The sequence below is a fragment of the Taeniopygia guttata genome, chromosome 7, assembly GCF_048771995.1.
Source record: "Taeniopygia guttata chromosome 7, bTaeGut7.mat, whole genome shotgun sequence".
NCBI classification, from domain to species: Eukaryota; Metazoa; Chordata; class Aves; order Passeriformes; family Estrildidae; genus Taeniopygia; species Taeniopygia guttata.
The window spans coordinates 35,612,905-35,640,000 of record NC_133032.1 but is presented as its reverse complement, the minus strand read 5'-3'; the positions used below and the strand labels follow the sequence as shown (position 1 = coordinate 35,640,000).

Genomic DNA, 27,096 nt, shown 5'->3' with positions numbered 1-27,096 from the left:
GTTTTGAGCGTCTGTCATCTTTAATTTTACGGCACTTCATTTCAGAGTGGGACTGCCAGGGTCACATGCAATTAAAACACAGGCAAGATTTGTCTTGTGAAATCTTAACATAAAAAGTAATGTGTTACTCTATTTTAACTTTTCTACTGAACTCTGTGAACTCACTAATTACTTTTCCCCCTCTTGTCACCTTTTTGATATGACATGTATTTTATAAAGGAGATAGAAGTTTGGGATTTTTTTTCTATCATGCATATGATTGAGGATAACAAAATTAAACCGGAGAAAAAAGGAAATGTATTTTTCAGAAATACATTTTTAGAAATATCTGAGCATTACTGCTTCAATTACAAAGGGACTGGAGGATCAAATTCAAGGAAATAACTATTAATCTGCTTAACTAGGGCAGGTAGAAGCGTAATAACAGACCAGGGATTTTAGCAAGGCCAATCACACAGACTGGAGTTTATTCTCTTGAATGGGGTGACAGGGGAAGGGTAAAGGGACTTTAATGTGGTGGGCCATGAGAAGCACAAAAAGCTGGTATCTGTGCAGCTTCTTTATAGCTTTAGCCCAGTTGTTGCATCGTAGTGATCAGTAAATTGCATGGACCCTTATTAACCTTATTGATAAGGAGCTTAGGGAAGTCCCATTCAGTGCAGAATATATTCTTCTTTTTGTTCCCCTGTCTGTCTCGGTTTGCAATCCCAGGCTCTTTGTACAGAAATCCTTTATGTTGCACCTCAAAATTCTGTGCAAGTACTCTGCTCATTTCACTTGGAGCAAGGGAACTGTAGAGCAGAAAGGGTTGGAGTACACATGGGGCCACGGGCCTATTTAAATATAGCTGGGACACCTGGAGAATGTTTGAAAAATTTCTTTTAAAGAATCTTTTATATTGTTCTTCTCTCAGTGCAGCTGGGGTCTGTGGGGATCAGGGGATTATTTTTGATACCTGTCTAAAAGAGTTATGTCTACACTGATTTCCATCCCTTGCTACTAATTAACCTTATTGTATACAGGAAACAGTCTATTTAATACCTGCATTCTTTCTGTAATGCCAAGTAAAATGAAATCTAGTGTGAAATCTAGTTAGCATTTGCCTTTTTGAAGTCATTTTTGAGTTTCCAGTCCGGGTGACTGTGACCTCAAAACTGAAAGCTATAAAATGGTCCCAGTTTCAGCTCAATGGAAGTTTCTTGAAGATTCCCTGTTCACCTGGACTTGCACGTGTAGTAAATTGCCCATCTTGGTGCTTAGCAGTGTTTTCCCAGGAACCATCTATTTTTTGGGTCACTCAGAGCCCTGCAAGGCACATAGGCTCCTCCTAAGCAAAGGAATATCCTCCTTCCTGCTGGAAAAATCACACTTCAACTGTTTCAGTGTACAGAGACTTATAAAAAATTTAAATAGCAATGGTAAAACCAGATCCATTAAGGAGAACAGGGAATGATGATTTAAAAATGTCACCACCAAAGGCATGGGATGGTGAGGGGTAGCAAGAGAAACTTAAACTATAAAATGGAGGGAAAAAATTGGATGTACCATATTTTAAAGGAGCTTTAACAACACTGGAATTGATCCTGTCTGCTTCAACATGCAGACAGAGGAGTTGTTACTGTACAGGATGATTTCTGAAAAGAATATTCACTAAAATGTATTTGTATTTGATGAGGAAATGTTCCCCTGGATGTTGAAAGGTTGAGCCAAGCCCTCTGGTCCTGCTTTCTCTGCAGGTCTCCGAGTGCATCCCTGATGTCCCAAAGACAGAGTTAGATTTTTACAGGAGATTGGTTCAATTCCTTGAAGAGGACTCAGGTCAGGTGGCTGGGTCACTCTCTTGGGGACTGGCCAGCTGCATGAGCTTGGCAGTCTTTAACAACAAAATCCTGAAGAAAGGGACACAATTTAGTACTGAATTTTCTTCATTTAATACCAAACGATGATATCAAGAACAAAGCTAGTCAAAACAAAGGACAAGAAGAAAACTAAAAATAACATTTTAATACTGACTGTGCATCAGTACTGACAGCATAGATACTAAACAAAGGTTGGAAGTGCTGGTTTGATTTATTTGTCAGTATTAAAGATTGGTGGAAGCACCAGAGGAATGAGACATTGATATCATTAGTTATAATCTATTTGGAAAGAAGGAGAAGCATTGTTTTCATTCCTGCTGGGGCTTGTCAGGCAGCTTGGCTGTTGGAAATTGGGCTTGATGGCAAAAATATAGGCTTGTGGGCTTGAAGTACTGGGTGTTTGTGGGTGTCCATCCCTATGGCTAAGTGGCCACAGTAGGGATCCGAGATTCAGTTTAAGGAGCCTGAAAGGTGCCCCTGGATCCTTCTGTAAAACTGCTCCTCAAGGAATGGGATAGAATTTTCTCATTTGCTGTTTTCCTCCCATTTCCTGTATTTTATACTTATTTTGGTCAATGAAGCAATGTTCATTTACACTTTACACCATTCTCCAGAAAGCACATTTCTTTGTGCAGCCTTTCCAAAACCAACAGAAATAATCTGACTTAACTATAAAAGATTTTATCATTTTGTTTTTCCTTCTGCCTTTCCTACTAAGCTCCTCTGCAAAACAGCTAGAAATTTTCATTTTCAAAACATTAGTACAGCAAATTGCCATCTTTCTGTGCACGGCATTCTCTATGTACTCATCATCTGAATGATTCCGGATCACTCTCCGGCAGCGTGAATCACAGCATGCCCTCATGCCTGCCTCTTTTTCAATTATATCTAAGAGGAAGACTGCTGGAGACCCATTTTTTCATCTTGCACAGGACCCCAAAAGTGCCAGATCTCATTTCAATATAATATTATGACAGTATGATAAAATGGATGTTAACAGGACACTGACTAATATGATCCGTAGAGAAATGATAGAACAATACAATATTGGGCAGATTGTATTACTAATGTGCATTTTATGGACACAAAATTTCCTTTATAAACAGGGTTCTAAGATTTAGTACTTACAGCCTATGATCCTACTTAGTGTTCTAAGGCATTCTGCAGCACTGCTGAAATTTTTTTGCATTCTTAATTGAAATATACATTTTTATTTTAGCACAGAGCTGCCTATATCACTCCCAATTTACTAATGAAACTTGGCATTCAAATGACTCATCAGCACGTACTGCAAGGCATAAAAATAGATTAATGTGGCATACGTTTCTTTACCCATAAAAACGCACCTTCATATAATCTCGGCGCTGTCCTATTCAACAGAAAGTATGTCATTTCCTTCCCCTAGCAGGTCGAGTTAAAAATGAGCTAAATGTGTGAGAAAGCCATTACTGCACTAATGAAAAGCTCGATACTGTTTGAATTTTTCATCACGGGATATTTGTTCTGTAGCACACAGCACTAATATTTACTGTCACCGGGACAGTATGCACGGTAATTAAGTTACAGTCATCAACGGGGTGGATGTTAAGCAAAGATGTTTCTGTGTGAGCTGGGATCTCTCTCACATGTATTTCATAGGATCATAGGGTCACAGAATGGTTTGGGGTGGAAAGGATTTTAAAGCTTGTCTTGTTCCACTCCCTTTCCATGGGCAGGGGCACCTTCCACTATCCCAGGTTGCTCCAAGCCCTGTCCAACCTGACCTGGGACATTTCCAGGGATGGGGCAGCCACAGCTTCTCTGGGAAACCTATGCCAGGGCCTCACCTCTGTCACAGGAAAGATTTTCTTCCCAATATCTAACCTAACACGAGACAGTGCTTGAAGCATTTGTTTGGTTGATGAAGAGGAGAGAAAAAGGCTTAAAAAGGATTTTAACATTTGATCTATGCGCTGTATCAGTCTCTCCATGTGCTCCTCAGACAAGAAAGATGGTAAAAGCCACTGCAGGACCTTACTGGCTAAACAGTGACTCTGTAAGAGAAATCAGTACCACAGTGACTGTTTTTTTCTAGAAGGTGGATCAAGGCTGAAAAATTATGCATTTGCCAAAATTGTTATTGATCTCATGGACACTGATCTCACCTGCATCATCTGCAGTGGCAGGATGGTGCTGAGGGGTGTCTTGGTTGTTCATGGAGTGTCTGGCTACCTTCCTTTCTCTTTCATCCCTTCTCTTATTAACTTCAGAAGGATATCATATGAAATTAATAAAATCATTGTAAGAACAGATGGAATTCTGCCTATAGTGACAACATAGCATGAGCTTTAAGAGCAGGAATAGCTTTTTCATCAAGCTCCAATCTAAGGTTTTCAGGAGATTTCTTTCCATGAGCAAAGTCTCTTTGAGGGTGTCAGAAAATATGGAATGTTCCAAATTTCCCAAGTGATCCAGCTTTTTCCTACCAAAATCTCTATCCATTTTGACAGTCCTCCCATGCTCCTTTTCCTCCCACCACCTGGTGACACCTGCCACATCTGGGCTCGTTTTGTCACAGTCTGGCCACGGATTCCTGGAGATAAAAGTAAGACACATCTGCTACTGTACCTCTGATTTCACAGCAGTGCAAGGTGTAGCTTTAAATAAGCAAATCAGAGTCACATTCAGAGCTGTCTAAGCCTCAGGAACCTCTGGCATGTTTGTGTTCAGATGAACTTTTGACAAATCCCACAACTTCCTCACCATTAGGTGGGCACAGAAAGTCCTGAACCTGACTGAGAGACGTCTGTCCCCTGCACTTCTGGAGTCAGCCAGTCCAAAGGGAGCAGTTTCCAACAGCACAATGATTTGCCTCCCCACCACATTATGCTTGGCAAGTGGCCTGAGACAGATGCACACTTGCTTCTTAATTAGACAGCTTTTTCCTTTCTGTCCAGTGAATTTTCCTGGTTTCTTTCACTGGAGAGTGTCCATAGGAAAGGCAAGAAGCACAGATTGTGACCCCTGCAGCCTTGCAAATTGCACTTGTATAAGGCAGGAAAAGGCATCCCAAGCTGATATGGGAGTGAAGGATTCCTTCTGCACTTGGGCATGTCTGGGGTCAAATGTTCCAATTCTTCTATGAGTGAATCCCCAGTCACACAGGTAAGAAAAGAATTAAAAAAGGTTTTGGTCTTCACAGGATAAAATCTAATCTGGGTAAAAACTGTTGGGGATATGAAGCAATTAAAACCTTATGTGAGTAAACAGGAATTTCTGCATACTGGAAAAGTTTTTTAGTGCCTGAGAGGAGCCTGTAGACCTTCTGGCCATGGATCTCAAGGTTCACCTCTCTTCACTACTTGCTCTAAAGCAATGTTTTCCTAGCAAGTACCTACTCATGATCTTAGGGATAAATGGTGGTGCTGCTGAGGTGGAGCCCTCCTCTTTCTCAGCCTCTAAGAACATCACAGATTTCTCTAACAGCATCTATTTCCATAATAATTTCCATCAGTTTGTACAGGTAGGCTATCCAAAAAACAAAATATAAGTGTTGTTCCATAATAGGCCAGGTCATAGACATTGGCAGAAAATGGAAGAGGAAAATTACTTTTAGGTGCACTTTCCCTTCATAGAATAGAATCATAGGATGGTTTGGGTTGGAAGGGGTCTTAAAGATCATATTGTTCCAACATCCCGTGCCTTAATTCATCCCATGTCCCTCTTTCCCCCTGCCACATTTGCCTAGCTTTATGAAAGCCATTTGGCATGAAAAACTGGTTTACTGAGGGCCTGTACTGTAGGAACAGCATTTCCAAAGAGGTCTCAATTACCTGAAACACAGGCTCTGTGTGAGGTAAAAATATATCATGCTAAAGAGAGTGAATAAAGAGGGTAAAATGCCTCTGGAGGGTGACCATTCCCTGGGCCTAATCACTTGATATGGGCCAGACCTGAGAGTCTGGATACACACTCCTGTTGAAGGTACCTAGAGGAGCAAAGACTCATTTGTCTCTTTTATCCATTCCTGAGGCAAAAACTTGACAAAACAGGGCTGACTTAAATTAGGAAAAATATTAGTTTGCTGTGTCAGAGTTGCTCTGTTTCTTCAGAGTGGCCCCTGTCTTCCCTCTACTTTCTTACACCATGTCCAGCAGTCTCAGACAATGAGTAAAATCCTTTTAAGTTTGTGCTGAGTCTGCTGAAGCCAGTTAAAAGACCCACCTTTTCAATCCATTAGCTGATGTACTCCATGAATAACTCTGGAGAACCAGGGGGGCTCCTTCCCCATGCCATCAGTGTCCTGATGTAAGAAATACACCCAGGACAGGAGAACACAGACCCAGAAAATGCACCAGGTCTCAATTTATCCTCCTGTGTTTCAGGAAGGCTGTTGAATTGTCCAGTCAAGGAAATGTTTTGATTTTCAAACCCATTGCTTTTTTTTTTTTTTTATTTTTCTCCCCCTCCTCCCTTTGTTTTGGGAAATGAGAAAAATATATAAAAGCAAGTTATTAATAAAACATCTATTATGCCCATGGGACAGAGGTCCTTCCGTATTGTTCAGATGGCATGTTTATTGTTGACATCTCTCTTTTCTCTGAGTATGCACAGAACCCTGAAATCCTTTTACATTTTTAATAAGATTATTTCTTTTTTTTTTCAATCTAGTGCAAGAAAACCGCATCTGCAATATGCATAATACTCTCAAAAACTGCAGCATCAGAGGGAAAACACTGCCAGTGTTTTTGTCTATGTGCACTTCAAAGAGACACAATGTGAAAAAGAATAGTACTAGAGGTCTCAGGAAGGTGCTGCATTTTGTATCTTAGGGCGTGTTTGTTTAAGGTAGTTGCCTTATTTTTAGTTCTCACATTTGAGGTAAAGCACATCGTAATCACAAGAGGGAATTTGATTTTATTTTCAACCAACAATGCTCTGGAATAAGTGATGTTATTGTGTTGCTTTGTCTGAACTCAGTGTCTTATGGAGCAAGGTGGTCACCAGCTCTATGTTCCTGCAGCACTGGGTGCTCTGGGGGCATGTGGAATCTGTGGTTCTGTGAAAATGTGGGTGCTCCAGCTGAAAAACAAGAGTCTGCACGGCATTTTAAATTTGCAACAGCAGAAGCAACTGCAGAAGTAGTTCCTGCTAGTGTCCTGTGGGTAAAAGACTGCAAGGGGCCCAGGAACCAAGAGGGGTTCAGGCAGGTACCAAAGAGCCAGGGTTATGTGGCTGAAGCTGCTGATGGAAATTTGGAGAGCTGCAAGGTAAAGTAGCCACAAGGGAGAAACCAGCAGCACTGGCACATTCTCTGTATAGACAAAAATAGTATTTAATTCCCCAGATTCCCTTGTGAACCTGGTCCAGGCAATAAGGACAGTTCAGTTCTTCAGTGCAGAGCCGAAATCAGATACAAACAAGCAGCTTGATTCCTTTAAGAGCTGTAAAGAGTTCAATAATGAAAATATTAAGGATCCTTCCCCCTTGGATGCTTAAGAGCTTGGTTCTAAAAGGCAGAATAGATGCACAGAGCATCTAGTGAAAGAGCAAGTTATAAGAGGTGTAGCAGATCTTCCATTTGAGGGAAGGTTAAATTGATTAAGAGACAAATGAGAGGTGATGTGTTAGTGGTATATAGGAGAGTGAATTGCCAGGAGAGGTCAGTCAGATGATCCTATTTAGCCTTTCCCATAAATCAAGAGCAAGCAGAGTGCTATACAACAGTACTAAAAGCTAATGAATTTAAAAGTGATACAAGTAAAATATTTTCTTACATGGTGCATAATTAACCTGGGAAATTCATCAGATACCATTAAGACAAAGAGCCTAGCAGGATAAAAAATGGATAATAAGTGACAGAAACTACATAAAGATAGAAATGTGTACAGGGTGTTCAGCCATTTATTTAAAACCATTTACTGCCTGGGGCTGCAAAGAAACATCCCCTGTGGGAAAGGTTGTCATAACACTGGACTTTTTCTACCTTTTTTGCTGCAATGGGCAGGCTGGAGCCTGAGCAATGGACTGGTCAAACATTTTCAGTATGGTCACTTTAATTTTCCAGAGCAAAGGGCACACCACCACCTACCCCTAAATTGCAACCAAAAAGCTTCTGAGCTGCTTCTTGAACGCTTCTGAGCTTTGAGGCAAGATAGAAAAGGAGAGGTGCTTGTTCCCTTTATCTACCACAAACACAGCCAAAAAACTTATGGATAAGAGCTGAGCACAGAAACTGCATTTTGACAAAGAGGAGAGAATTTGAGTCTGCATTTTTTTAACTGAAATGTGCTCTAAAATGGTGGTGTTTTGTGGATAACTAATTTGCACTCAATCTGAACTTGCAGTGTTTTATGGTCCCTCTAAAACTTGTTAAATAAAGCCTTCAACTTCTACTGAAGGTGTAAGGGGTGGCCCCAGGTAATTTGGAGATGTGGACAGCCTGCTTTGCTGGGAGATGGTGGATTCCCAGCACCTTTGAAGTATTTCTGAGGGTTTAAGGGCAAATTATAGAAAGTCAGAAAACTTTACCACGGTCAAGGCTTTGTAAGACAAATGTCATTCTGTTCTCTTGTCTCTGAGGTTACCTTGCCCTTGGGTTGCATGGCTGGGCGCCTGCAGAACCCCAATTCCTGATTACTAAAGGTGAATTTAGGGTGCAGAATAGAAAGTGAAAGTGTCTGTGAGGGTGGTGAGGTCCTGGCACAGTTTGCCCAGAGTGTCTGTGGATTCCACATTCCTGGAAGTGTTCAAGGCCAGGTTGGATGGGGTATGGAACAACCTAGGATAGTAGAAGGTGTCCCTGCCCATGGTAGGGGTTATAATGAAGTGATTTCTAAGTTCCTTTCCAACCCAAACCATTCTATGAATCTACTTAAAAAGCAAGAAAAATAAACAAAAACAAAAGAAAGGATGAGTCTGAATAAAGAGAGCACTAAAATAGAAAGTTCTCTTTTGACACGTGTCTCTGTGTCTCAGTTTCTCACACATTTGTGTGCAGTGGAATTGCATCCTCAACTGTCATGTCCTGAGTCTTGAATTCATCTTTGTTTTAAACATCAATATATGTTTTGTGTGAAAAACAGTAGTGAGAGCTCATGCTCTCTATGCAACATGAAGCAAATCTTTGCAGCAAGGTTCTCTAAGTAAAAAGGGACATTAATTCTCACAATATTTCGGTATGTTTGGAAGTATGAATTTGTGGAGTGTAATAATAGCCTGGAGTGATGGTAAAGGACATTTGTTTGCTGTGATCACTGGTGGTGAATTGGCACAAGGATGAAATTGGTGCTTTAGTAGCATCCTGAAGCATTTCTTGAAGAGAAAGGTTTGGGCACAGCCCGACCTCCGCAGACCACTTGTTTGTCCCTTGATCTTTAGGGAAAAGTTGTTTTTAACCCAAAGTGGGTGCTAGGAAAGGCTCCAACAACTACCCTGGGCTCCATTTTTGCATCCTGCAAAGCCCAGGACTTGTGATTGAGACTTGTGTCTCTGACTGTGCTCAGCTTCGCTGTGGCCCACATTTCCTTTCTGCTGTGCCGTGATAATATGTGTGTTCCCCAAGGCTCTTCTGGCTCCTTTGGGCGTTAGCCATGTAAAAATCTATACATTGCCTGATCACAGTGGTGATTGTGAGCCCAACTCACTTCCCAGCTTTCTTCCCAGCTCTGCCCATGATCTGTATCCTATGTGGAAATTGATTCTTGAGTGCCTTGGGCTGAACAGCAGCCTGAGGCTCTGTTGCAGCATGGGGTGCTTGGAAAAAAAAAAGGCTGAGTGTTACCTGCACTGTTCTGGCAGAGAATTAAACAACTGTTAAAATGTATGCTACTTGCAAAACATACGTATCTATATGTATGTACATAAAAAGAGGAATAAAGAATTGTTCAGGGGAGTTTGTCTCCTCTTTTAGCTGTAGCTCAGCAAGTCAGTGTGTCTCATCATTTGTTCAGAAATCCTGCTTTGGAGGGGAATTACTTGAGTTAAAAACTGAGTCTCTCACTGAAGCTTACAATTCAATACGCTGATGTTTTATCTTTATTTTAATGATAAAACTTTGCAGCTGGAAATGCCCTTTTTTGGTTCCATTAGAGATTTATTTCTGGTATCTCCTTTTAATGAATCAATCCCAGTTTTGTGCTCATGCTTCTCAGATGAGTTTGAGTAGAAGATGCTCTTCACAGGGAGAAGATGCAGATAAACAGTGATCCTTGGACATATGTCTGCTGCATTCTCACGTTTCATTTTTCTGATCATTTACCATTAATAGCTCCTTGCTCAAAATATCCATGGCCCTTCTCAAACTGATGCTGGCTCCTGAAAAAGAAAGGTCTTCTGCAAGTCTAATTTTGACTTGCTAAATATCTAGCAGAGTTTGAGCAGAACTGCTACCAAGTGATAGTGAATATTCCAATAAGTACCAAATGGAAGTGCAATGTGGTGGCAATACAGGCTCAGTGAATTGCAAAACTTGGACACTTTTGGGATTTAGAAATGCTTATGTCCAGCTACAAGAGTCTGTCAGAGTCCTGGGCTGTGAGTTTGGGTAATAAAGAGCAAACTGCTTGAGCAGGAGGAGAAAGAAACCCGGCTGCAGTTAAGGCTTGAACATTTATTTTTATTTCTATTTTTTTCCCCACTCTTCCCCTCTTTTGTCCTTCTGGTTTCTGCTGATGGCAGGGGCTGAAGGGCTGGCTCTTTGACTAATGGTTGAGTCAGTAATTTTCCCCATTAAATTAATGTATGTATTAAGAGAGACAGGAAGAATTGGTCTCTTGGGGAAGGAAGCAGCTTGGTAGCAAGGCATGGCCATTCCTTTGTGTTGTCGGGATGAGAAAGGAAAGGCATCTGCTACAGGCCCTGGATTTATACACTTCTCTGTTGAGAGCCACTTGTGTCCCCCCAGATTGTCTGCCCACATCCAGGCTGCAGTTTAACAGAGCATTTAGCCCAAGCAGTCAGCACTTTTTTACAGTGTTCATGTAAGGAACCCTTCAAACCCAAAGAAAGACTCATGTGTCCAAAAGTTTCCTTGATTTTTTTTTTTTTATAACCTTTAAACCAGTTGATCTTAAGAGAGATACGGTACATTTCATAAGATTTGTCTTATAAAAACAAGAGGAGACTCCATGCTCCGAAGAAAGCCTGAAAGAAGATTAATTAATTAATTAAGAATCTTTTCTTCTGAGTGCAACAGGCTCCAAGTAACAAGTGAACTTTTCATTTCCAGTAATAGCAGAAATTACTTCAATAGCATGATTGTGAGCACCCGTGGGGCCATAATGTGAATGGTCTTTATTAAGGAATAGACTGAACTTCTGACTATCTTTCTTCCAGTCATTTCCACAGGCTATAAACAGCGCCTGGTTTATTGCTATTAAAAGAGTCTATAGATGATGATCCTGAAAAGCATCACTGTTTAAGTACTCATGGCTTGACATTAACATGAAAAATATTTTCTTGAACATAAAGTGAATTTGGGTTCTCCAGTACATTATACTTTTGTTCAGAAGTTATTGAGCTGGATATTTGTGATGTAAGGGAGATTTTTGTTTAGTTTCGTGTTTTTCATCTTCATTACTGGTCAGAAAAAACATCTCAGGGCTGGTTTTTATGCTTTCTTGGTTTTGTTTTCTGCCTGTTAGTACCTGATGAAAGAGCCTGGTCTTAGTTAACAATCAGGCCTCATTATATATTTGTTCCCATAAATGACTGCTCCAAGGAGTGACCTTTCCTGAATAACATGGAATTTTGCACAACAATGCTGAGTAAAAACAGAAGCTGCCCATGATCTGCTGAGGTGATATTGAAGACATATCTCTCATGCACAGCAGACCTATGCATTAATCCTATGTTTTGGGGTCTTTAATTGCTTTAAATATTTGCTTCTGGATCTGTGTTTCACACATCTTATTTACATGGTTTATTTTTCATTTTATGAACAAATCGATAACCAGACAGACTCTTTACCACACTGGATTAGTTTTATTTATTCTCTTTGAACTTGATTAAAAAGCTGTCAAACATAAGTCTACATTTTATCAGCAGAGTACTTTTACAAAACAGGATAGGAGATGTGTATAGCTGGAAACATACATTTCAAAATGAAACAATATTTGATATATTCTAGACAGTTACCCTTTTGTTTATCCATGACAACTGAAACTAACCATCAAATGCATAAATTGATTCAAGTCTAGCCAAGTAATCCTAAGGGCATATGAAAAGGCTTTTTTTTAAAGTTCTTTCTAGATGAATTTAATGTAGTTCACCAATAAAGCATCCTCAGGAGCACAATACAAATGCTACAGAACATGAGATAGCTGGGGAAAGCGGGCAGATGTACAGTGTGATGAAGAATCAAAATGGATGTTACATTAAAATGAGCAGTCATGCAATGTCTTCATTTCATGTACTGCATTTAAGTAAAAATGCCAAAGTTCCAATTCCGTTTTTAATTTCTTTTAGGCACTGTTATGCAAATAGTGACATTCTCATTTTGTTTGTGTTTATTTTATTTGTTTAAAAGCATTAAATGCATTTTTTTCCCAGCTCTTGGGGTAGACAAATGATTATTCATCATGTTTTTAATTTTCAACGTATATCAAAGAGAAAGGTAAATTATACTCAGATTAGCTATGAATGATCTCGTGTCACTGCTTTAATTCATTGCTTTAAATATACATACTTTAATCTGTTTTCTACAAACCTCCTCAATTATTATCTGTCTTTCTGTGCCATTGCATATGTTGGTAAACAGCATTTTCTATGGTCTAGGGCCATATGCTGTATGCTCAGCTTGCAGAAAAAGTGACACTTGGAGTGCTAGCATAATGAAACTCTCAAAGGGTTAATGCAGAATGCATATAGGCAAATGTTGACAATATTTTTTATTCCAATGTTTGAAAATTAGACACAAAATCATCATTAAGTTTGCACAAAATGAGGCATCTGTCACTTGAAAGAAAAAGAAATATTTCAGAAATATGTTTACAGAAATGTAAAAATATTAGACATCAAGACAGATGTGAACGTTTTCAATAACAGGCCCTGTCTGTCAGTCTTCCTCCGAGCCGAAGATCTTGCTGTACTCGCTCAGCATAAGTTCAACTATCTGATTTTGGTACAGCATGTGGACTGCCATGTTCCCTGTCTCCTTCTCAGGTCTAAGGAGTGTTGGTCCAAACACAATTCCTAAGCTCTGTGTTGACATAAGATTCACGGATTCCTTGGCTGCTATCCTGTTGACAAAAGGAAAGAACTGGTTAAAAAAGAAGGGTGTTAGAGGAGTCACTGTTGCTCTTGAAGCACATAGAGGCACTTTTTAAACGTTTCTCCTGATAGGGGTGTTTGTTTGGTTAACTTATCCAAAAGAAAGAAAATAGAGAAGCAAGAGAAATTTCTGCCAGTGTGACAAACAAGGAAAGGAGGGTTTTTGTAGTGCCACGGAGAAGATTCCCTGCTTCCCTTAACATGGTCTCCAACACTGAAAGAGTTGTGAAAACCAAAAAAAAAAAAAAAGCCCCTTAATATAGGGCTCATATGAAACACATTCCTTCTGCTAATTTAAATCCAATAAAGTGAGTATGGTCTGAAATGGATTGTGAAATTTATGTAACTAAAGACTTTCGCATGCCTTATCCTGACACAAAGTTTCTTGAGAGACACAGAGACCACATACCTTAATGAGACGACTTAGAAAATAATGGTAAGGATTATAACCTTTGATATCTTTATTACCCACAAAATTACAAGAGAAGGACTATTATTATTAAAAGTTGATCTTGTGTCTGTATTAAGGCTTAATATTCCTGTGGAAAGGACATTAAAGATGGAGAAGTCTGGTGTAAGAACAGTACAGGTTTAATGGATGGAGTTTAGGTGGGAAGTTTGGCATAAATCTCTGCGGCGGTGAGTACAGACTAAGTAGAAATCCATTTCTCTCAACCCTCCAGAATATATTATGCATCCTAGGGTTGGAAAGACTAGTAAATGAAGATAGATATTTTATAAATAAATTGCACAACTCCACCAAGGAATGCAAACTAAATGTAGCTTTATTATGTAAATGTTTGAATTTATGGATGCCTCCTTAACCTGCTAGTTTTAACTTAAGTATTCCAAGTGCCAAGTTCTGCTTTCCCCCCCACTCTGCCATTGTCCCTCATTTACCTTTTTAAAATTCAGACAACCATTTAAAAGCTGTCACAGCTTTCTCTGTTTTCCCATACCTGTTGCTGAACTTACAGCAAGCCACGCTATAAGGGAAAGAAACTTTGTGACACCTAATAGCTCCAGGCACTTAAAAAAGTGTTTTTTTCATGTTAGTGGGTGAGTCACACAGCAAAAAGCATCTCTTGTGGATTTGCGCCAATCTTGTAGTTTACCACATTCCTGGAGCATCAACACTCATGTTTTTTTCCCCATATATAAATAGGAAGAATTTCTTCTGCTTCATGCTAGTAACCGTGGTGTCCATTGCACAAAACACTCTCCATATGGCACTAATCCGATTGGCTTAACTATTAGTTTCTTAAAATATAGCATCTTCATTAAATTTTTTTAAAAAATTAATTATCTTTCCTCTGTGGTAATATTAATATAACATCTCTTCTCTTAGGAGTTCAGAAAGCCTCAAAAGTTAGAAGTTTTGTTGCCAAGTGACTGCGTGGGCTTCTGATGGATGTCACACATCTTTATCACAATTAAAAATGTTACAGAGGTGACGAGATTGTTTTGCTTCATGCCACTTATGCAGAGGCATGTACAGAAAGCTTGGGGAACTCTCCAGGAGGGAGATTTGGTTTCTGTTGAGCTTGTTATGTGGTGTAAGTTGGAAACTTCATGAAGTATTTGGAGATGACATCAACAGGAGTAGAGATGCATGTTCACTGGAGGGGGAAATTCAGCAGCTTTGTCTTGGGTAACTTTAGAAATAATCAATTTAGCAGCATCAGCCATAGCTTTGAGGCAGGAGGGCGTTGATAATGGACAACACTGATGGAGCTGGAGGAGAAGCCCCTTGCAGGGAGAAGGAGGCAATGGCTTATGGATGAGCAGAATTAGGGTGAAGAAGTGTGGCAACAGAGCTCAGTTTACTGAAGGGATGGGGCGGGGGGGGGGGGGGTCTGCCTTCCTTTGTCTGTAAAATGTGGAGCCAGGTGTTGAGATCCCGTGTTCCTGATGGGGACACAGAAAATGGAAGATGCATGGCCAACCCTTCTGCTTGAGAATAATTTCCCTGGTTTATCCTGGAAATTCCATCTTTTTCATGGCATCCTGGCAAAGTCCAGGCATGGTAACATTTCCCAGCAATCAGGTGGTGGGGCTATGGCATGAGGCAATGGAGGCTGTGAGTGGTGTGTGCTGGTGATGGGCAGGAACTGACTGTGGCTCATCAATATGTAACATGGCATTATGAAAATTTGTGTAAATTTGGGTTCCCTGACCCTAATGCTAGAATAAGCAGAACTGTATTGAGAAAGTGTCTTGAAAATCCTTGGTATAACAATGCAGTTTCACTTGTTTTCACCATAATAACAAAAACACCCATAAAGCAAGCAAACTTCGAAACATGGAAAGTCTGAGTAGGTAAATAGTATGTGGTAAAACACAGCTACTGAAGAAGTAGAAGGAAGGAATTCAACCCCCCCTGAATAGAATAAGTTTTGGACTCTGTGTCTTTTTGGATTACAAACATTTACCAAAGAAATTCTATAACTGATATTTTTATCATTTCTCCAATAAAGAAGTCAGTGCAAATCAAAATAAAATATGCACACTTAGGTCTATTACTATAGCTACTAGGTGAAATTGAATTGTTAAAAGAGAAAATATTGAAAAAATGGGAAAGAATTCTTTTTTTGGCAAGAAAAAGAGCAGAAAGAGTGACACACCATTTTCAACATAAAGAGTGAAAGGAAATGCCAGTGGTACTTTTTGTTAAGCCCAAATGAAAGGAGCAATGATCCATCAATTTAAGGTTATTTTAGAAACAATCTATAATCCGGTGCCACAGTTGTTGGAACCATATCAAGAAATTGTTGGGTGCTGTGCTGCACAAGATTTTTTATTTTTTTTTCCCTCCAAATAACCAAGTCTCAAGAATGTCTTCAGTTCTTAAAATCACAAGTCAGGAGAAACGCAGAAAATATAGTTCTCATTATTCATAGTAATGAAACTAATGATGAATTAAAACAGCAGAAGTGTCTGATAGGAGGGCTGTAGTGTCAATGGCAGATATATAAGGAAAAATACTTGGAATTTATGCTTTTGCTGTTGCCAAGGCAACTGCAAGCTGGAAAATATGTGAAGGAGAGCAGGGCAAGACTACAGCTAAGAGGGTCATTGTATGGTGACTTGGCTCTCTAGTTCCATTAAACCTACACTTTTCAAACTCTCTAAATAAAATCATTATTAATTTTGACGTTTGGAAAGCACACTGGATTATTGCTCCAAACACAGTAGGTGTTAGGAAATGTTCTTCATCCATTTTTACTTTGTTGTAACTGCTGAGGAGGAGAAAGGGTTTCCACAGTGACTCTGACTCCCCAACAACTTCATATTCCTATTGCACATAAAACATTGGGGAATTCAGTGTACTTAGGGAGGAAAATCCCATTGGAAAGGACACTCTGTTATTGTTGGAGGGTAGAGCCAGCTGCTTTGAGAACTGCTCACTTTTACTTTTTTAACCTTTTCTAGCCTATGAGGATTTAATTTTGCTCAATGTCAGGGGCATTTATACCCTTAGCAGAACTGTTTTTAGCCATGCCTGGCATTCTTTCACTGTTTTAAACGAAATTTGAGGGTAACTTTTCAATAGGACAATCCTGTATTCTTCCACAAGCTGGTAATATAGGCTGTGACTAAAGGACAACACTTTACAAAATGAGGGGGTCAGAAGAGTAAGAAGGGGTCACTTGGTATGAGGTTATGGGCTAGAATGGCAGGTGTAGGAAATGCCTTCCCCTGAATTCAGTGGAGGAACGAGGGATATAATGAGGTTTTGTTGTGTCAGAATCATGTCCTCCAGTTATGCACAATATTTGTGTTCACTAGGGAAGTCTCTGCCTCTAGAGACAGAAACCAAGACCAACAAGAGGCCAAGAGAGATTAAAGATGAATAGAAATAAATGAAACTCCTCTTTTAATCAAAAAGATTAAAAATGCTGTATTTGTGTCATGTCTCCTCTTGGTATAGGAACTAACCTTATGGAAGTAGGACTCCTCTCTGAGTGGGGTATTCCATGACAACACATTTGGGTGGGTTTTGTGGTTTTGCTGAACTGTGCTGGCAACCACTGGCATAGCCAGAGTTGCTCATCCTGAGGGATGATGGGAACTGATTTGAAATGTAAGTTCCTGTGAACTGCCTTAATAGGTCAAAGTGTGTGCCTCCCATTGATTCACTTTGCCAATAATTATCCTCAAATTAGCCAATATCTCTTTCCTATCTATTCTCAGGCATATGCAAATGTAATGTAGCTTAAGGACTTGGCCCTGGTAAGGGCTCAGCTGCCTTCAGCTCTCCCCAGCAATAATTCTGTTAACAGGCCTCTTCACTGCACTGGTACAGGCCAGTTTTTATGCAGCAGCTTTCTGACTTCTGGTATTGCAGAGCTCCCAATCAATTTGTTAAAATTTGTCTCTTATGATGAACAGCTTTCGGCTCAACATTTTACGCTCCTCTCCTTCCCAAATGCTGGTTCACAGGAGTTAAAAAATAACAGGTATTACATACTTTGCTTTAGAGACAAGACATTTGGGAAAGAATCATCCAACCTTGAAATAAAATCTTTATTGAAAGCAATTCTACATCCATGCCAGTCAGATACATTGTATGATCAGAGGAGGTGTCCCAGGGGAAAGCTCAGTGCTGTAGACAGGGTTGATTACTTGGACCTCCTGTCAGTTCTTAACTCATTGACAGTGCCTGAGACATTCAGTACAACTTTGTTTTCTTTATTTGGAAGTAAAGTTAATATACTTACCTTAACTGTGCCAAATGTACTGGAAAATAACCTGATAATAAAACGTACCGTCCTAGGAAGTGATAATGTCTGTGTGTGTATAAGCACATTTTTACAGGGCTTTTGCAGCTGGGTTTTTCAGTGTTAGGAAGGAACCACAGCTATAACATGAAGCACAGATAACCTAAACTATCACTTTTTTTTCCTCAGCATATTTCCTTTTCGTTTAAGGCGTGTTACACACTTTCCTGAGATACAGTATATCACAGCCACATCGTTTTCTGTTGTCAATTTATTTCAGTTCTGCTGCAGTCGTTGTTTTTTGGGAAGAACCTGAGTGGATTTTGGTACTAAAAAGACAAGTAAACTTCAGATTTGAGAGTCCTCTTAAAGTACAAACAACGACAGGGGTCCTATACCAGATTAAAATCTTGCAGAGATATCCATACACCAGGTGAGGAGATAAACCAAAATACAAAATACACACATCGTGGAGGAAGAGGGCAGGGCCTGTGCATTACTTAACTCCATCCTGGGAAACTTATGGAGGTAGCTGGTGGTAAGGGAGCCCCTGATGCCACAAACTCTATTTGTGCAAATTGTTCAATTCCTTGCGCTGTTTCATAGATAAATTTCAAATTTAGCATTAAATTCAGATTATTGATATTTTATGAATGCAGTCTAAACCTCTTTATCTATGTTCTGGCTATATGGGTGATATGCTCAGGTGCATTGGAGTGGCATTCACTAGCTGGTGAAGCTAAGCAGAAGCAAGCATCATCAGTGGAGTCCCCAGCTTGTGAGATCTGTACACTGTGATGGGAACAGGGAGATTGGTGTGTATGGAACTGAGACCTGAAGCTTCTGCCCGTAGAGGAGCTCCAAAACACCACAATGTCTGTCCTTTTCCAAATGGGCCCTGTGGTTTCCTCTGCAACAAACAAGCACAACTCAGGGGTCACAGTGCACTAATACAGTTTTAAGCTAGTTGCATCTAGCTGTGTAAAACATGAAGGCATTTTAAATCCCTGTTTGTTCCATAGGTAAAATTTGTAACAATAGCTAGGCTGGTAATAGAGAAACCAGGTCATGGTGTAGGATATGTTACAAGAGGGGTCAGAAATAGTTCAGACATACTTAAGAGCTTGCTTTTGCTGAAAATAGCCTCAATGGCTCCTGGCCTACAGAAACTCCATAGGCTTCCTGTGCTCTGCAGCTGTGGGTTCGTGTTACAGCACTTTGGGAAAAATCCCTTCTCCTCAGTTGCTCTGGGATACAAGAACGAGCACTCTGTGCTGTCTTCCTCCATGGACTAGGCTTTAAATGTGACCATTGGGTGGCTATATATAGTACCTGGACAGCTGACAGGGCCCTGGTGGAGAATGGGCTTCCTCAGGGGATCCCCTGCATATCTCACAGCACGAGCCCTTCCCTGGATGAACTGCCTTGGAGCCTGGCCCTAAATGAGAATAATAACTAAACTAACTCCGAACATTGCTTCACACTTGGCTGAATAGACTGTGAAAAGCTGAGGAAAGGCATTTATTCTGGCTTAGCCTGGTTTAATAAGAGAACAGTTAAAAATAAATTCTCCTCAGCGCTGGGTTAACTTTGCTTCCCATGCGACGACCCTGCAGAAGAGCATGGGGGGCTCTTGCCTTTGCACGCACCTCACAGAATGCCTGTCTTGTGGAGAAAGACTTTCTCTTCTGGGTGGCTGAGGACAGCATGGAAAAACACATTTAGGTATCTAAAGGTACTTGCATCCTCTACAGGGGCTTCATTCAGGAAAGTGCTTTGGAGAAGTCCTGCTTGTTCTTCTGCACAAGGGGAGGTGTTCCTGCTCCACTGAGGAACAATTTATCTGCACCTCAGTCTTGGGATTGTTTGTTTTTCTGGACATCTTCTGAGTCACAGAAGCTCCAAAGGCAGGAGGTGCACGCTGGTGCATGGACAGCAAGGGCAGGAACCTATGACCTCATTGTGGCTCCACCAAAGACCTTGGTATGGGCACAGGATCAGGTCCCACTCCCCAAAACCAAATTGTATCAAAGAGATGGATTCAATATCTTTCCACAAAATCTTCCCTATTCTAAAATTCCAGGTCTCCCTTTTGGAAAACTGATCCAACTGCATGACCTGCTACGTTTTTCCATTTACTGACAGCCACCACTCTGTCCTCCCAGTTTGGCTTTGGTTTTAGTTTTTGTGTGTGAATGCCAACTGATTCTGACTGGTGCTCTGAAGAGGACAGATCTGGCTAGTCCATGTTGCTGTTGTGCCTGCAGTTGGCCTGTTTGGGCACAGCCTTTTGGTAGGAGTCAGCTGAAGGCCGTGAACTTCCTCAAGGAGCATCCTGGACTCCTCTGCCTGCAGCTCTGTGCACAAGGCATTCATTCTTGCTTTCTTTTGTAGCCCTGTAGCAGCAAATTTAGCTCAAAAAAGAGCAAATCCCTGCCCAAAAGTCACACAGGCACTGTGAGCACGAGCCTCTCTTTGGGGAGGGGATGGGAGAGAGCAAAACCCGCTGTGTGCTGATATACTTTTAGAGGTGTTTGGATAGTAGAGTGATAAAGGCAGTGTGCGACTACATAGAATATTAAGAATTCAGACAGAAGACTACCACCTTTACCACCTTAATGCCTAAAATGTATTTTTGGCTGGTAGTGTAACTTCTGCTGTGCTTGATTATTTTTAAAATTTATTTCCAATTCTACTTCTGATATGTATTTTTCCCCCAGAACAACTGGCTTGTTGTAAAGACCAACCTGTCATAGTTCCTGGATTTGTATGCTTTTGTGGCCTGTGTGGTTCAGAAGGCAACAGATAGTTTTAAATAAATAAAGCTTTAACTTTTTAAATTGCTTAAATATTTTTGTTCAAGAATGCCTGAAGCTTTCTTTTAACATTACAAATAAAAAGCAGTTAGTAACCATCTCGCTTAAATCACGAATTGTAAATATAGAACCTTTATCATCAGCACAGCACATCCAAAAATGTCTTTGTAAAATAAATCAAATTATATGAGTTAATTGATTCCAGGCAACATCAGCAACTGCAGGTGGAAACTGAATAACAGGATGTTTATTAATGAGGGACTATTAATCAAAATTGACAATATCAATTCCTGTTTCTTTTATTTGAATTCTACCTGCAAAAATCCGTGAACATACTGACTGGATTTTAAAATAAAAATTTAAAAGTAAAGAAAATGCTGACACTTGGGATTTTAGCTTTAGATGTAGGGCTATTTGTTTAAACAGCGAAAGGATATCCTAAATCCAATTTGACAGGCAATGCCAAAGATGCCAGTGGTAATTAATTAGCACTTAATTTAGACCACAGAACAACAGGATATGGAATTGGTGCTCAGTGCCATTTCCCCTTAGGCTTCATCTCATGAGGGTCAGGAGTATGGCTGTTGCATTGAAGGTCAGTAAATAAATTGGGGGAACACATTGACACTGGACTTTTCATGATAGATATCCTTCACCCTTATTGCTGCCTCTGGCTATGGCTGATGAGAAAAGGACTGCAATTGTTCTGTGAAGAATGTTGTGGTGCCCAGGCTGGAGTGGAGCAAGGTGGTGCCTGAGCTCATGAGCCCAGCAGTCACCGTGCTGGCAGAGAAATGCCCCAGCTCTGTGCCTGGGCTGGAAATAAACTCCTGACTGTAGCGCAGAAAGCTTGAGGAACTCTGACAGGCGAGAAAATTCACTTTAAAAGCAGCCCTTAAGTTTGCTAGATTTGTGAGCTTAGCTTTAGATTAAGCATAATTAAAATCAAGGGAAGATTTTAAAGCGAGGTTAGAAACTAGGTCAGCAAGGGAAAAAACACGGTTCCTTATTATCCTCTTGTCTTTGTCTTAATAATATTTGGTGCTCCTCCATAGAGCTAAAGGCTCTTAATAAAGGTGGATTAATGTTATTAACAGCATTGTTTCCTGATGGAGACACCGAGGCTTTGATGTGCTTAATGATGGACAAACAGAAAGTACATGGCGAAAAAACAGAGCCACCAGCTCTGGTTTGTACCTCAGTGAGAGAAGCCACTCCGAGCAGCACACCCAAAGCAGTGGGGATATGGAAAACACACAGGAGACCCTATGTCCCTTCTTCCCAGAGGCACATCAACTGCAGTATTTGGTTCAGATTTACTGGTGTGAAAGGTAGAAAGATGATGAGACTGTATTATAATTTAATCCTCCTGCTCCCAGTAAAATTAGTGCATCTGTCAGACAGCTCTATGCTCTCTCTTCCAGTAATTTCTGCCTTTCAAGGGAGGGCCTCAGGTGCAAGGTGCCAGCACTGCCACAGGTATTCAGTGATGTTACAGCTTTCTGAAATCACTTCCTACAAACTGCACATTACTATGCCTAAGTAGTCCAGTTCCCCTTGTCCCACAGGGTGCTGAACAATGGGAGCTTCAGTATTTACAGCAGGGTGGCTCTGGTTGCACATCCCAGCTGTACTCCACTAGCACAGTTTTATCCCCTTGGTCCCCTGAAGGGCTGTCTGCATTGCTACATCATGAAAACCCCGAGTTAGGCAGCAGTCTCTGCTCAAAGAATGTATGTTGGAAGCCCCAGGTTAAGAGTTATTTTAACTTTCACTTCATCACACCCTTTGCAGCATCTCTCCCTGGGCAGTGAGTGAAATTTTGATTACTCTGAAAGTCACTGACAAAAATCCCAGAAACTGGAAGCCACAATGGAGTCAGAATTTCACCTTATATGAGCTTAACTTTTCTCATTTTGGGTGATATCTACTTTTACTAAGTGGAGTTACTGCTCTTGACTATGTTCAATCTCTAACCTCTTGCAGCCTTCAATTACAGCCTTTTTGTGCTATAATCCAGTTGACAGCAAATAACTCAGCCCTGGACATGACAGGTTTACTTTCTGACTTAGAGCCCAGAAAGGGCAATTGAGTGGAATTTCAGCCTGGGATGTTGAGCTGTAGACATCCTGCCCAGAAATTCATCTTTTCTTGTGTGTCTCGAGCAGCCCATGAAAGACATAGTTTCACTGTCAACACATTGGTTTTGTCCAGTGTCATGAATTAATTATTCAGTTCTATGAGAAACCCAGTAATTTTTGACATTGAAATCAGAGAATGTGACAAAGAATTCCACAAAAGCCAGGGAGCAAACTCTCACAAAAGTTTTCCTTTTTCTGTGAATTTTTATATCATAGAATCACTGAATCATTTGGTTTGGAAAAGACCTTCAAAAACATCAAATCAAAGCATTGCAATTACTTCATAAATTATTTTGTTTCAAGATTTTTTAAATAATGAAAAAAAAATTCAAATGTTGGCCTATTAACTGTCCCAAATATTAAAAAAAAAAATCCATTTTTTTTAATCCCATATTGTTACCATCTTGTTGTTTAAAATGAAAGTCTTTTTGCAGTGATCTACCCAACAGAGATGATTTTCTGTGGGATCTGACCTCAACCAGGATTCCTACTCTCCCAGGTTCAGTTCTGAGCTCTCCACAAGCTACGATTGCAATATATATGCACTGCATTTATATCAGATTTGAAAGATGCTTTAACATGCCTCCCAGCACCACGATTGTTTCAGCCCTGATACTGAGCACGAGTAGGATGAACACAGCTCTTAAATGCACAAGTGAGTATATGCCACGAGTCTTTGATTTCTTTAAACTTATTTACATTTTACTCGCCCTTGAGCAATGAATTTACTATGTCAGCATTGTCTTTTCTACTTACAATTTGTCTGTCTTGTCCGCTCACCTTAGCTTGATGTTTATTTTTTTGTGCACGTGTTTAGTCTGCTGCACTAAATGCAGGGACTGCCTGGAGTGGAGGATTTTCCATATATTGTGTCTTTCTAAGAAGAACCCTTTGTAGTACTGCAAGTTCTGCAATATTTCCTGGCTTTAAACTAGCTTTGAATTTTCTCATTAGCTCCTTTAAAGTCAAATACCCATTCACACATGTGCTGGTCTCAGATGACTCTGGTCTAACTGCCTTAGATACTTTACAAAGTCTTTATACTCTACACAGTCAGCCCTACCTCTCTCAGTAGTTGTATTTCTTTCATCTTTGAAGCTTCAAGTGACCAGATTTGCCAATATCTGCTTCTGTCTGACGCTGATCAAAATCCACAGTTAAAAAATTTGGTGAGAAAACATACATGAGTCTCTTAGACATCCTAACCCAAACCATGTTCAACAGAGATTGAAGGATTTAGGAACAACGGGGACAATCTTGCTGTTGATATCAAGGTCCTGATATCAGCCTTTGGACGACTCACACAGTAGAAGGGTTCCAGGACACCTCTCTGTAGGTGCTCCCTCTCCAGCACAAAACGTCTGGCCTGAAGTGAATGTTTGTAAATGGATTTACAAGCTTAGAAAGTGCCTCTTATAGCACGCACACATTGTAGTTTCAGGATGCAGAGCTGGATAAACTTAATTTAATATGAGAAGTAATGGAAAGCTCTTCCTGTATAATTTGGAAAGGTTAAGCAGCTCCTCACCATAGAGGCCAGGTGAGATCCAAAATGTGTTCAATGAGACTTGAAATGTGCCCTGTGATAGAAATCTCAGGGTTGGCTCTGAGTCCAGAGCAGCTGCAGTGACTTCCATGGGGTAGATGTTCTGAAGGAATGAAAACTCCTTATCCTGATGACACTTTTATGAGACCCTTATCCAGACATGGAAACAATCTGGGTTGTCTGAGGTGGTTAAAGTTGCCTGCTACTACTGCTACCACAGCCCTGTGGAAATCCTCTCTGGACTGAGAGTTTGAACAAGGCAAACTGATGTTCCCAGTAAACTTCACTTACTGGAAAGCTTCCATATGCTCTAGGGCTGTCCCATATGCCCTAGGCTGCCTGTATGGTGGCTGCTGATGGTTTTTGGTGAAGGCCTGCACTTGGCAGTGTGGATGGCAACGATCTGGGAGGTGAGAACAGTTTCCAGATGGATGAAGTGCTGTCCTGAGGTGGTCTGGGTAGCCTGAGTCTAGTGCTGACACAGAGAACATGGTGTAAAAAACTTTGTGCTTTTTCCGTGAAGGTTCTGGGAGAGCTACAGGAGAAGCTGGAAAAATTACAGAATTTTTCTGAATTCCTTTTTCTTGGCTTATCGCCATGGCAAGGGGTCTTCTTTTGGAAGACCACAGCAGAGCTCTGGAGAGGATGTGGCAGTGTTATCTAATGTCAGGGCTCAGGTGGATGTAGGACCCTCAGCTCAGAGGAGGTAACTGGCTGCATCGTGTGGACCAGGGGAGGAGGCAAATTGGCTGGAGAGAGCTGCTTCACAGATTTATGATTTTACATAGCACCATAATGCGTAATGTACGAAAAGATAAATATTTTCCATTCAGCAACATCTTGCTGTATTTTCATCTAACTCTATAATTTTAATTATAAAGTGAACATAACCTGTATCAAATTATGATTTTGTTAACATATTGAATGAGGACAAGAAAAATAAATACCAGATTTTATACTGTACAGGCACATGAAGGTATAGTAAAAAAATCTGGTTTCCTTGACCACATTGTCATAATATGCATATATAACTGCTTATTGAATCCAGGCTGTGTAGACAACAGAAAGAACACTGGCTCCATACCATCACAATGCATGCCCACAACAAAGAGGAGGAAAGAACAGGCTCTTTCATTGTGTGTTTCTAAGTATTACCAACATAAGGGCTAAAAACTACCTCTGTCTGAAGTGTATCTATACACCCATGCATAAGTTATTAACTGGGCTCTCTCAGCACAGTTGCTGAAAATATTAATATATTCAAATTATATTCTAGCTACTGCAAAAACAGTAGGTCAGACAAATGTATTAAAATCTCTTCAGACAAAAGGAGTCATGTTATTTATAAAGTTCCTCCCCCCTGCTCCTCACTGGAACACAAACCTTCATTGTATAGAGTACACGAGAATGCAAGATGATCCTTAGATGTCAAAATGTGGCTTCAAGTTTGAATGTAATCATAAAACAGTGACTCCAATGCTCGCCATAAACAAATTGTCACTGGCATTATGTAACTTGGACTGTTCACAAAGTATAAAAGATGGGAAGAATAAAAGGTGGCTGCCAAACACTATGGGCCAAATCCAAAGGTCGTGCCAAATTGTGCCAGTGGGCTGGGAATTGCAAACCCAGCGTGGAATTCGGATTTACACTCCTCGGTTCTTGGGCTGTTTAGAGTGAGATTTAGGCTATTTTTTGTTCAGTTTGCCAGTAAGGCAGCAAAGCAGCAACCAGTGGCTTCTGCAGCCCCCCCTGCTCGCTCTTAGTGGGTGATGGGAAAGCGAGATAAAAGTTTCCTAATTGCCACAGGACCCGTTTTTGTACAGAGTGGCTTTCTGGGCTGCAAGCAGGCACAGCCAGCCACCAGCAGTGCAGCCTGAAAAGGGAGGCATTACTCTCAAATCTGGTAATCTTGAATTTTTCATGTTACTATTTATGTAGGGTGCTGCATCTTTGGGCTGAGACCCTGCCTTCCACCCGGACTCCTCTGGAAAACTGATTAATGAGGGAAGACCATTCACCAAGGCAGAAGGTTTTGTTTGTGAACAACAACCAATCATTAATTTATACTTTCCTTCATTCCAGGCTTTAGGTGTAAAGTATATCTGAAAACAAATGCACTGCACAGATTTAAATTGTAACTAATGGTTGTGTTAATGCCCCACCAAACTAGGTGGTTGCCCACTGCTGCTTTTCCCCCCACCCTTCCTTTTAAAAAGTAAAATTACTTTTTTTTTTTTTTTTTTGTCCCCAGCCTGAAATAATTGCTGAAGCAGAGATACTGGTTTAACTCATTATGAATTATTAGTGGAAAAGTGGGTCTCAGAAGTATGTTACATCTGAAATATTTTTCGTCACTTGAACATGTGCAGTCCAGAACTGGCCCTGTTCTACCAGGCACTGGGAACAAACACTTCGCATTCACAGATGCTCCTAATTTGGTGTGGTTTGGAGTGTAATTTAGATCAAACATATCCATGTAAATGAGTCAGGGTTTCTTAATTAGGTGCCTCTAAAGAAAAAACTTGGACCACATCAGTAGGTGTGGGTGTGGTGCCCACAGTACTGGAATCTTTCTATAGATGAAGCTGAGTTTTGTTCAGGCATACTGTAGGTTTTTCTTTCCTTTTTTTTTTTTTATTTTTTTCTTTCTTTTTTTTTTTTTTTTTCTAAAGCACAATAATAAATCTGCAGATGGCATAGACATAAAGACGCTACTTCAGAGGAGCTGTCTAAAACACTGTCTCTTTGGCAAATGCCTTA

General features: G+C 40.4%; 1 protein-coding gene across 3 annotated transcripts in view; it reads right to left on the bottom strand.

Annotated features, from left to right (window-relative positions):
• Positions 1-11,802: 11,802 nt before the first annotated feature.
• The window catches only part of ARHGAP15 (Rho GTPase activating protein 15), a 318,797-nt gene continuing 303,503 nt past the window's right edge, over positions 11,803-27,096 (bottom strand). For all 3 annotated transcript variants that reach the window (XM_030278121.4, XM_002198396.7, XM_072931738.1), the window contains one exon: positions 11,803-13,078. In XM_030278121.4, the coding sequence (XP_030133981.4) occupies positions 12,895-13,078 (184 nt within the window). In that variant the 3' untranslated portion in view covers positions 11,803-12,894. The remainder of the gene's footprint in view (positions 13,079-27,096) is intronic.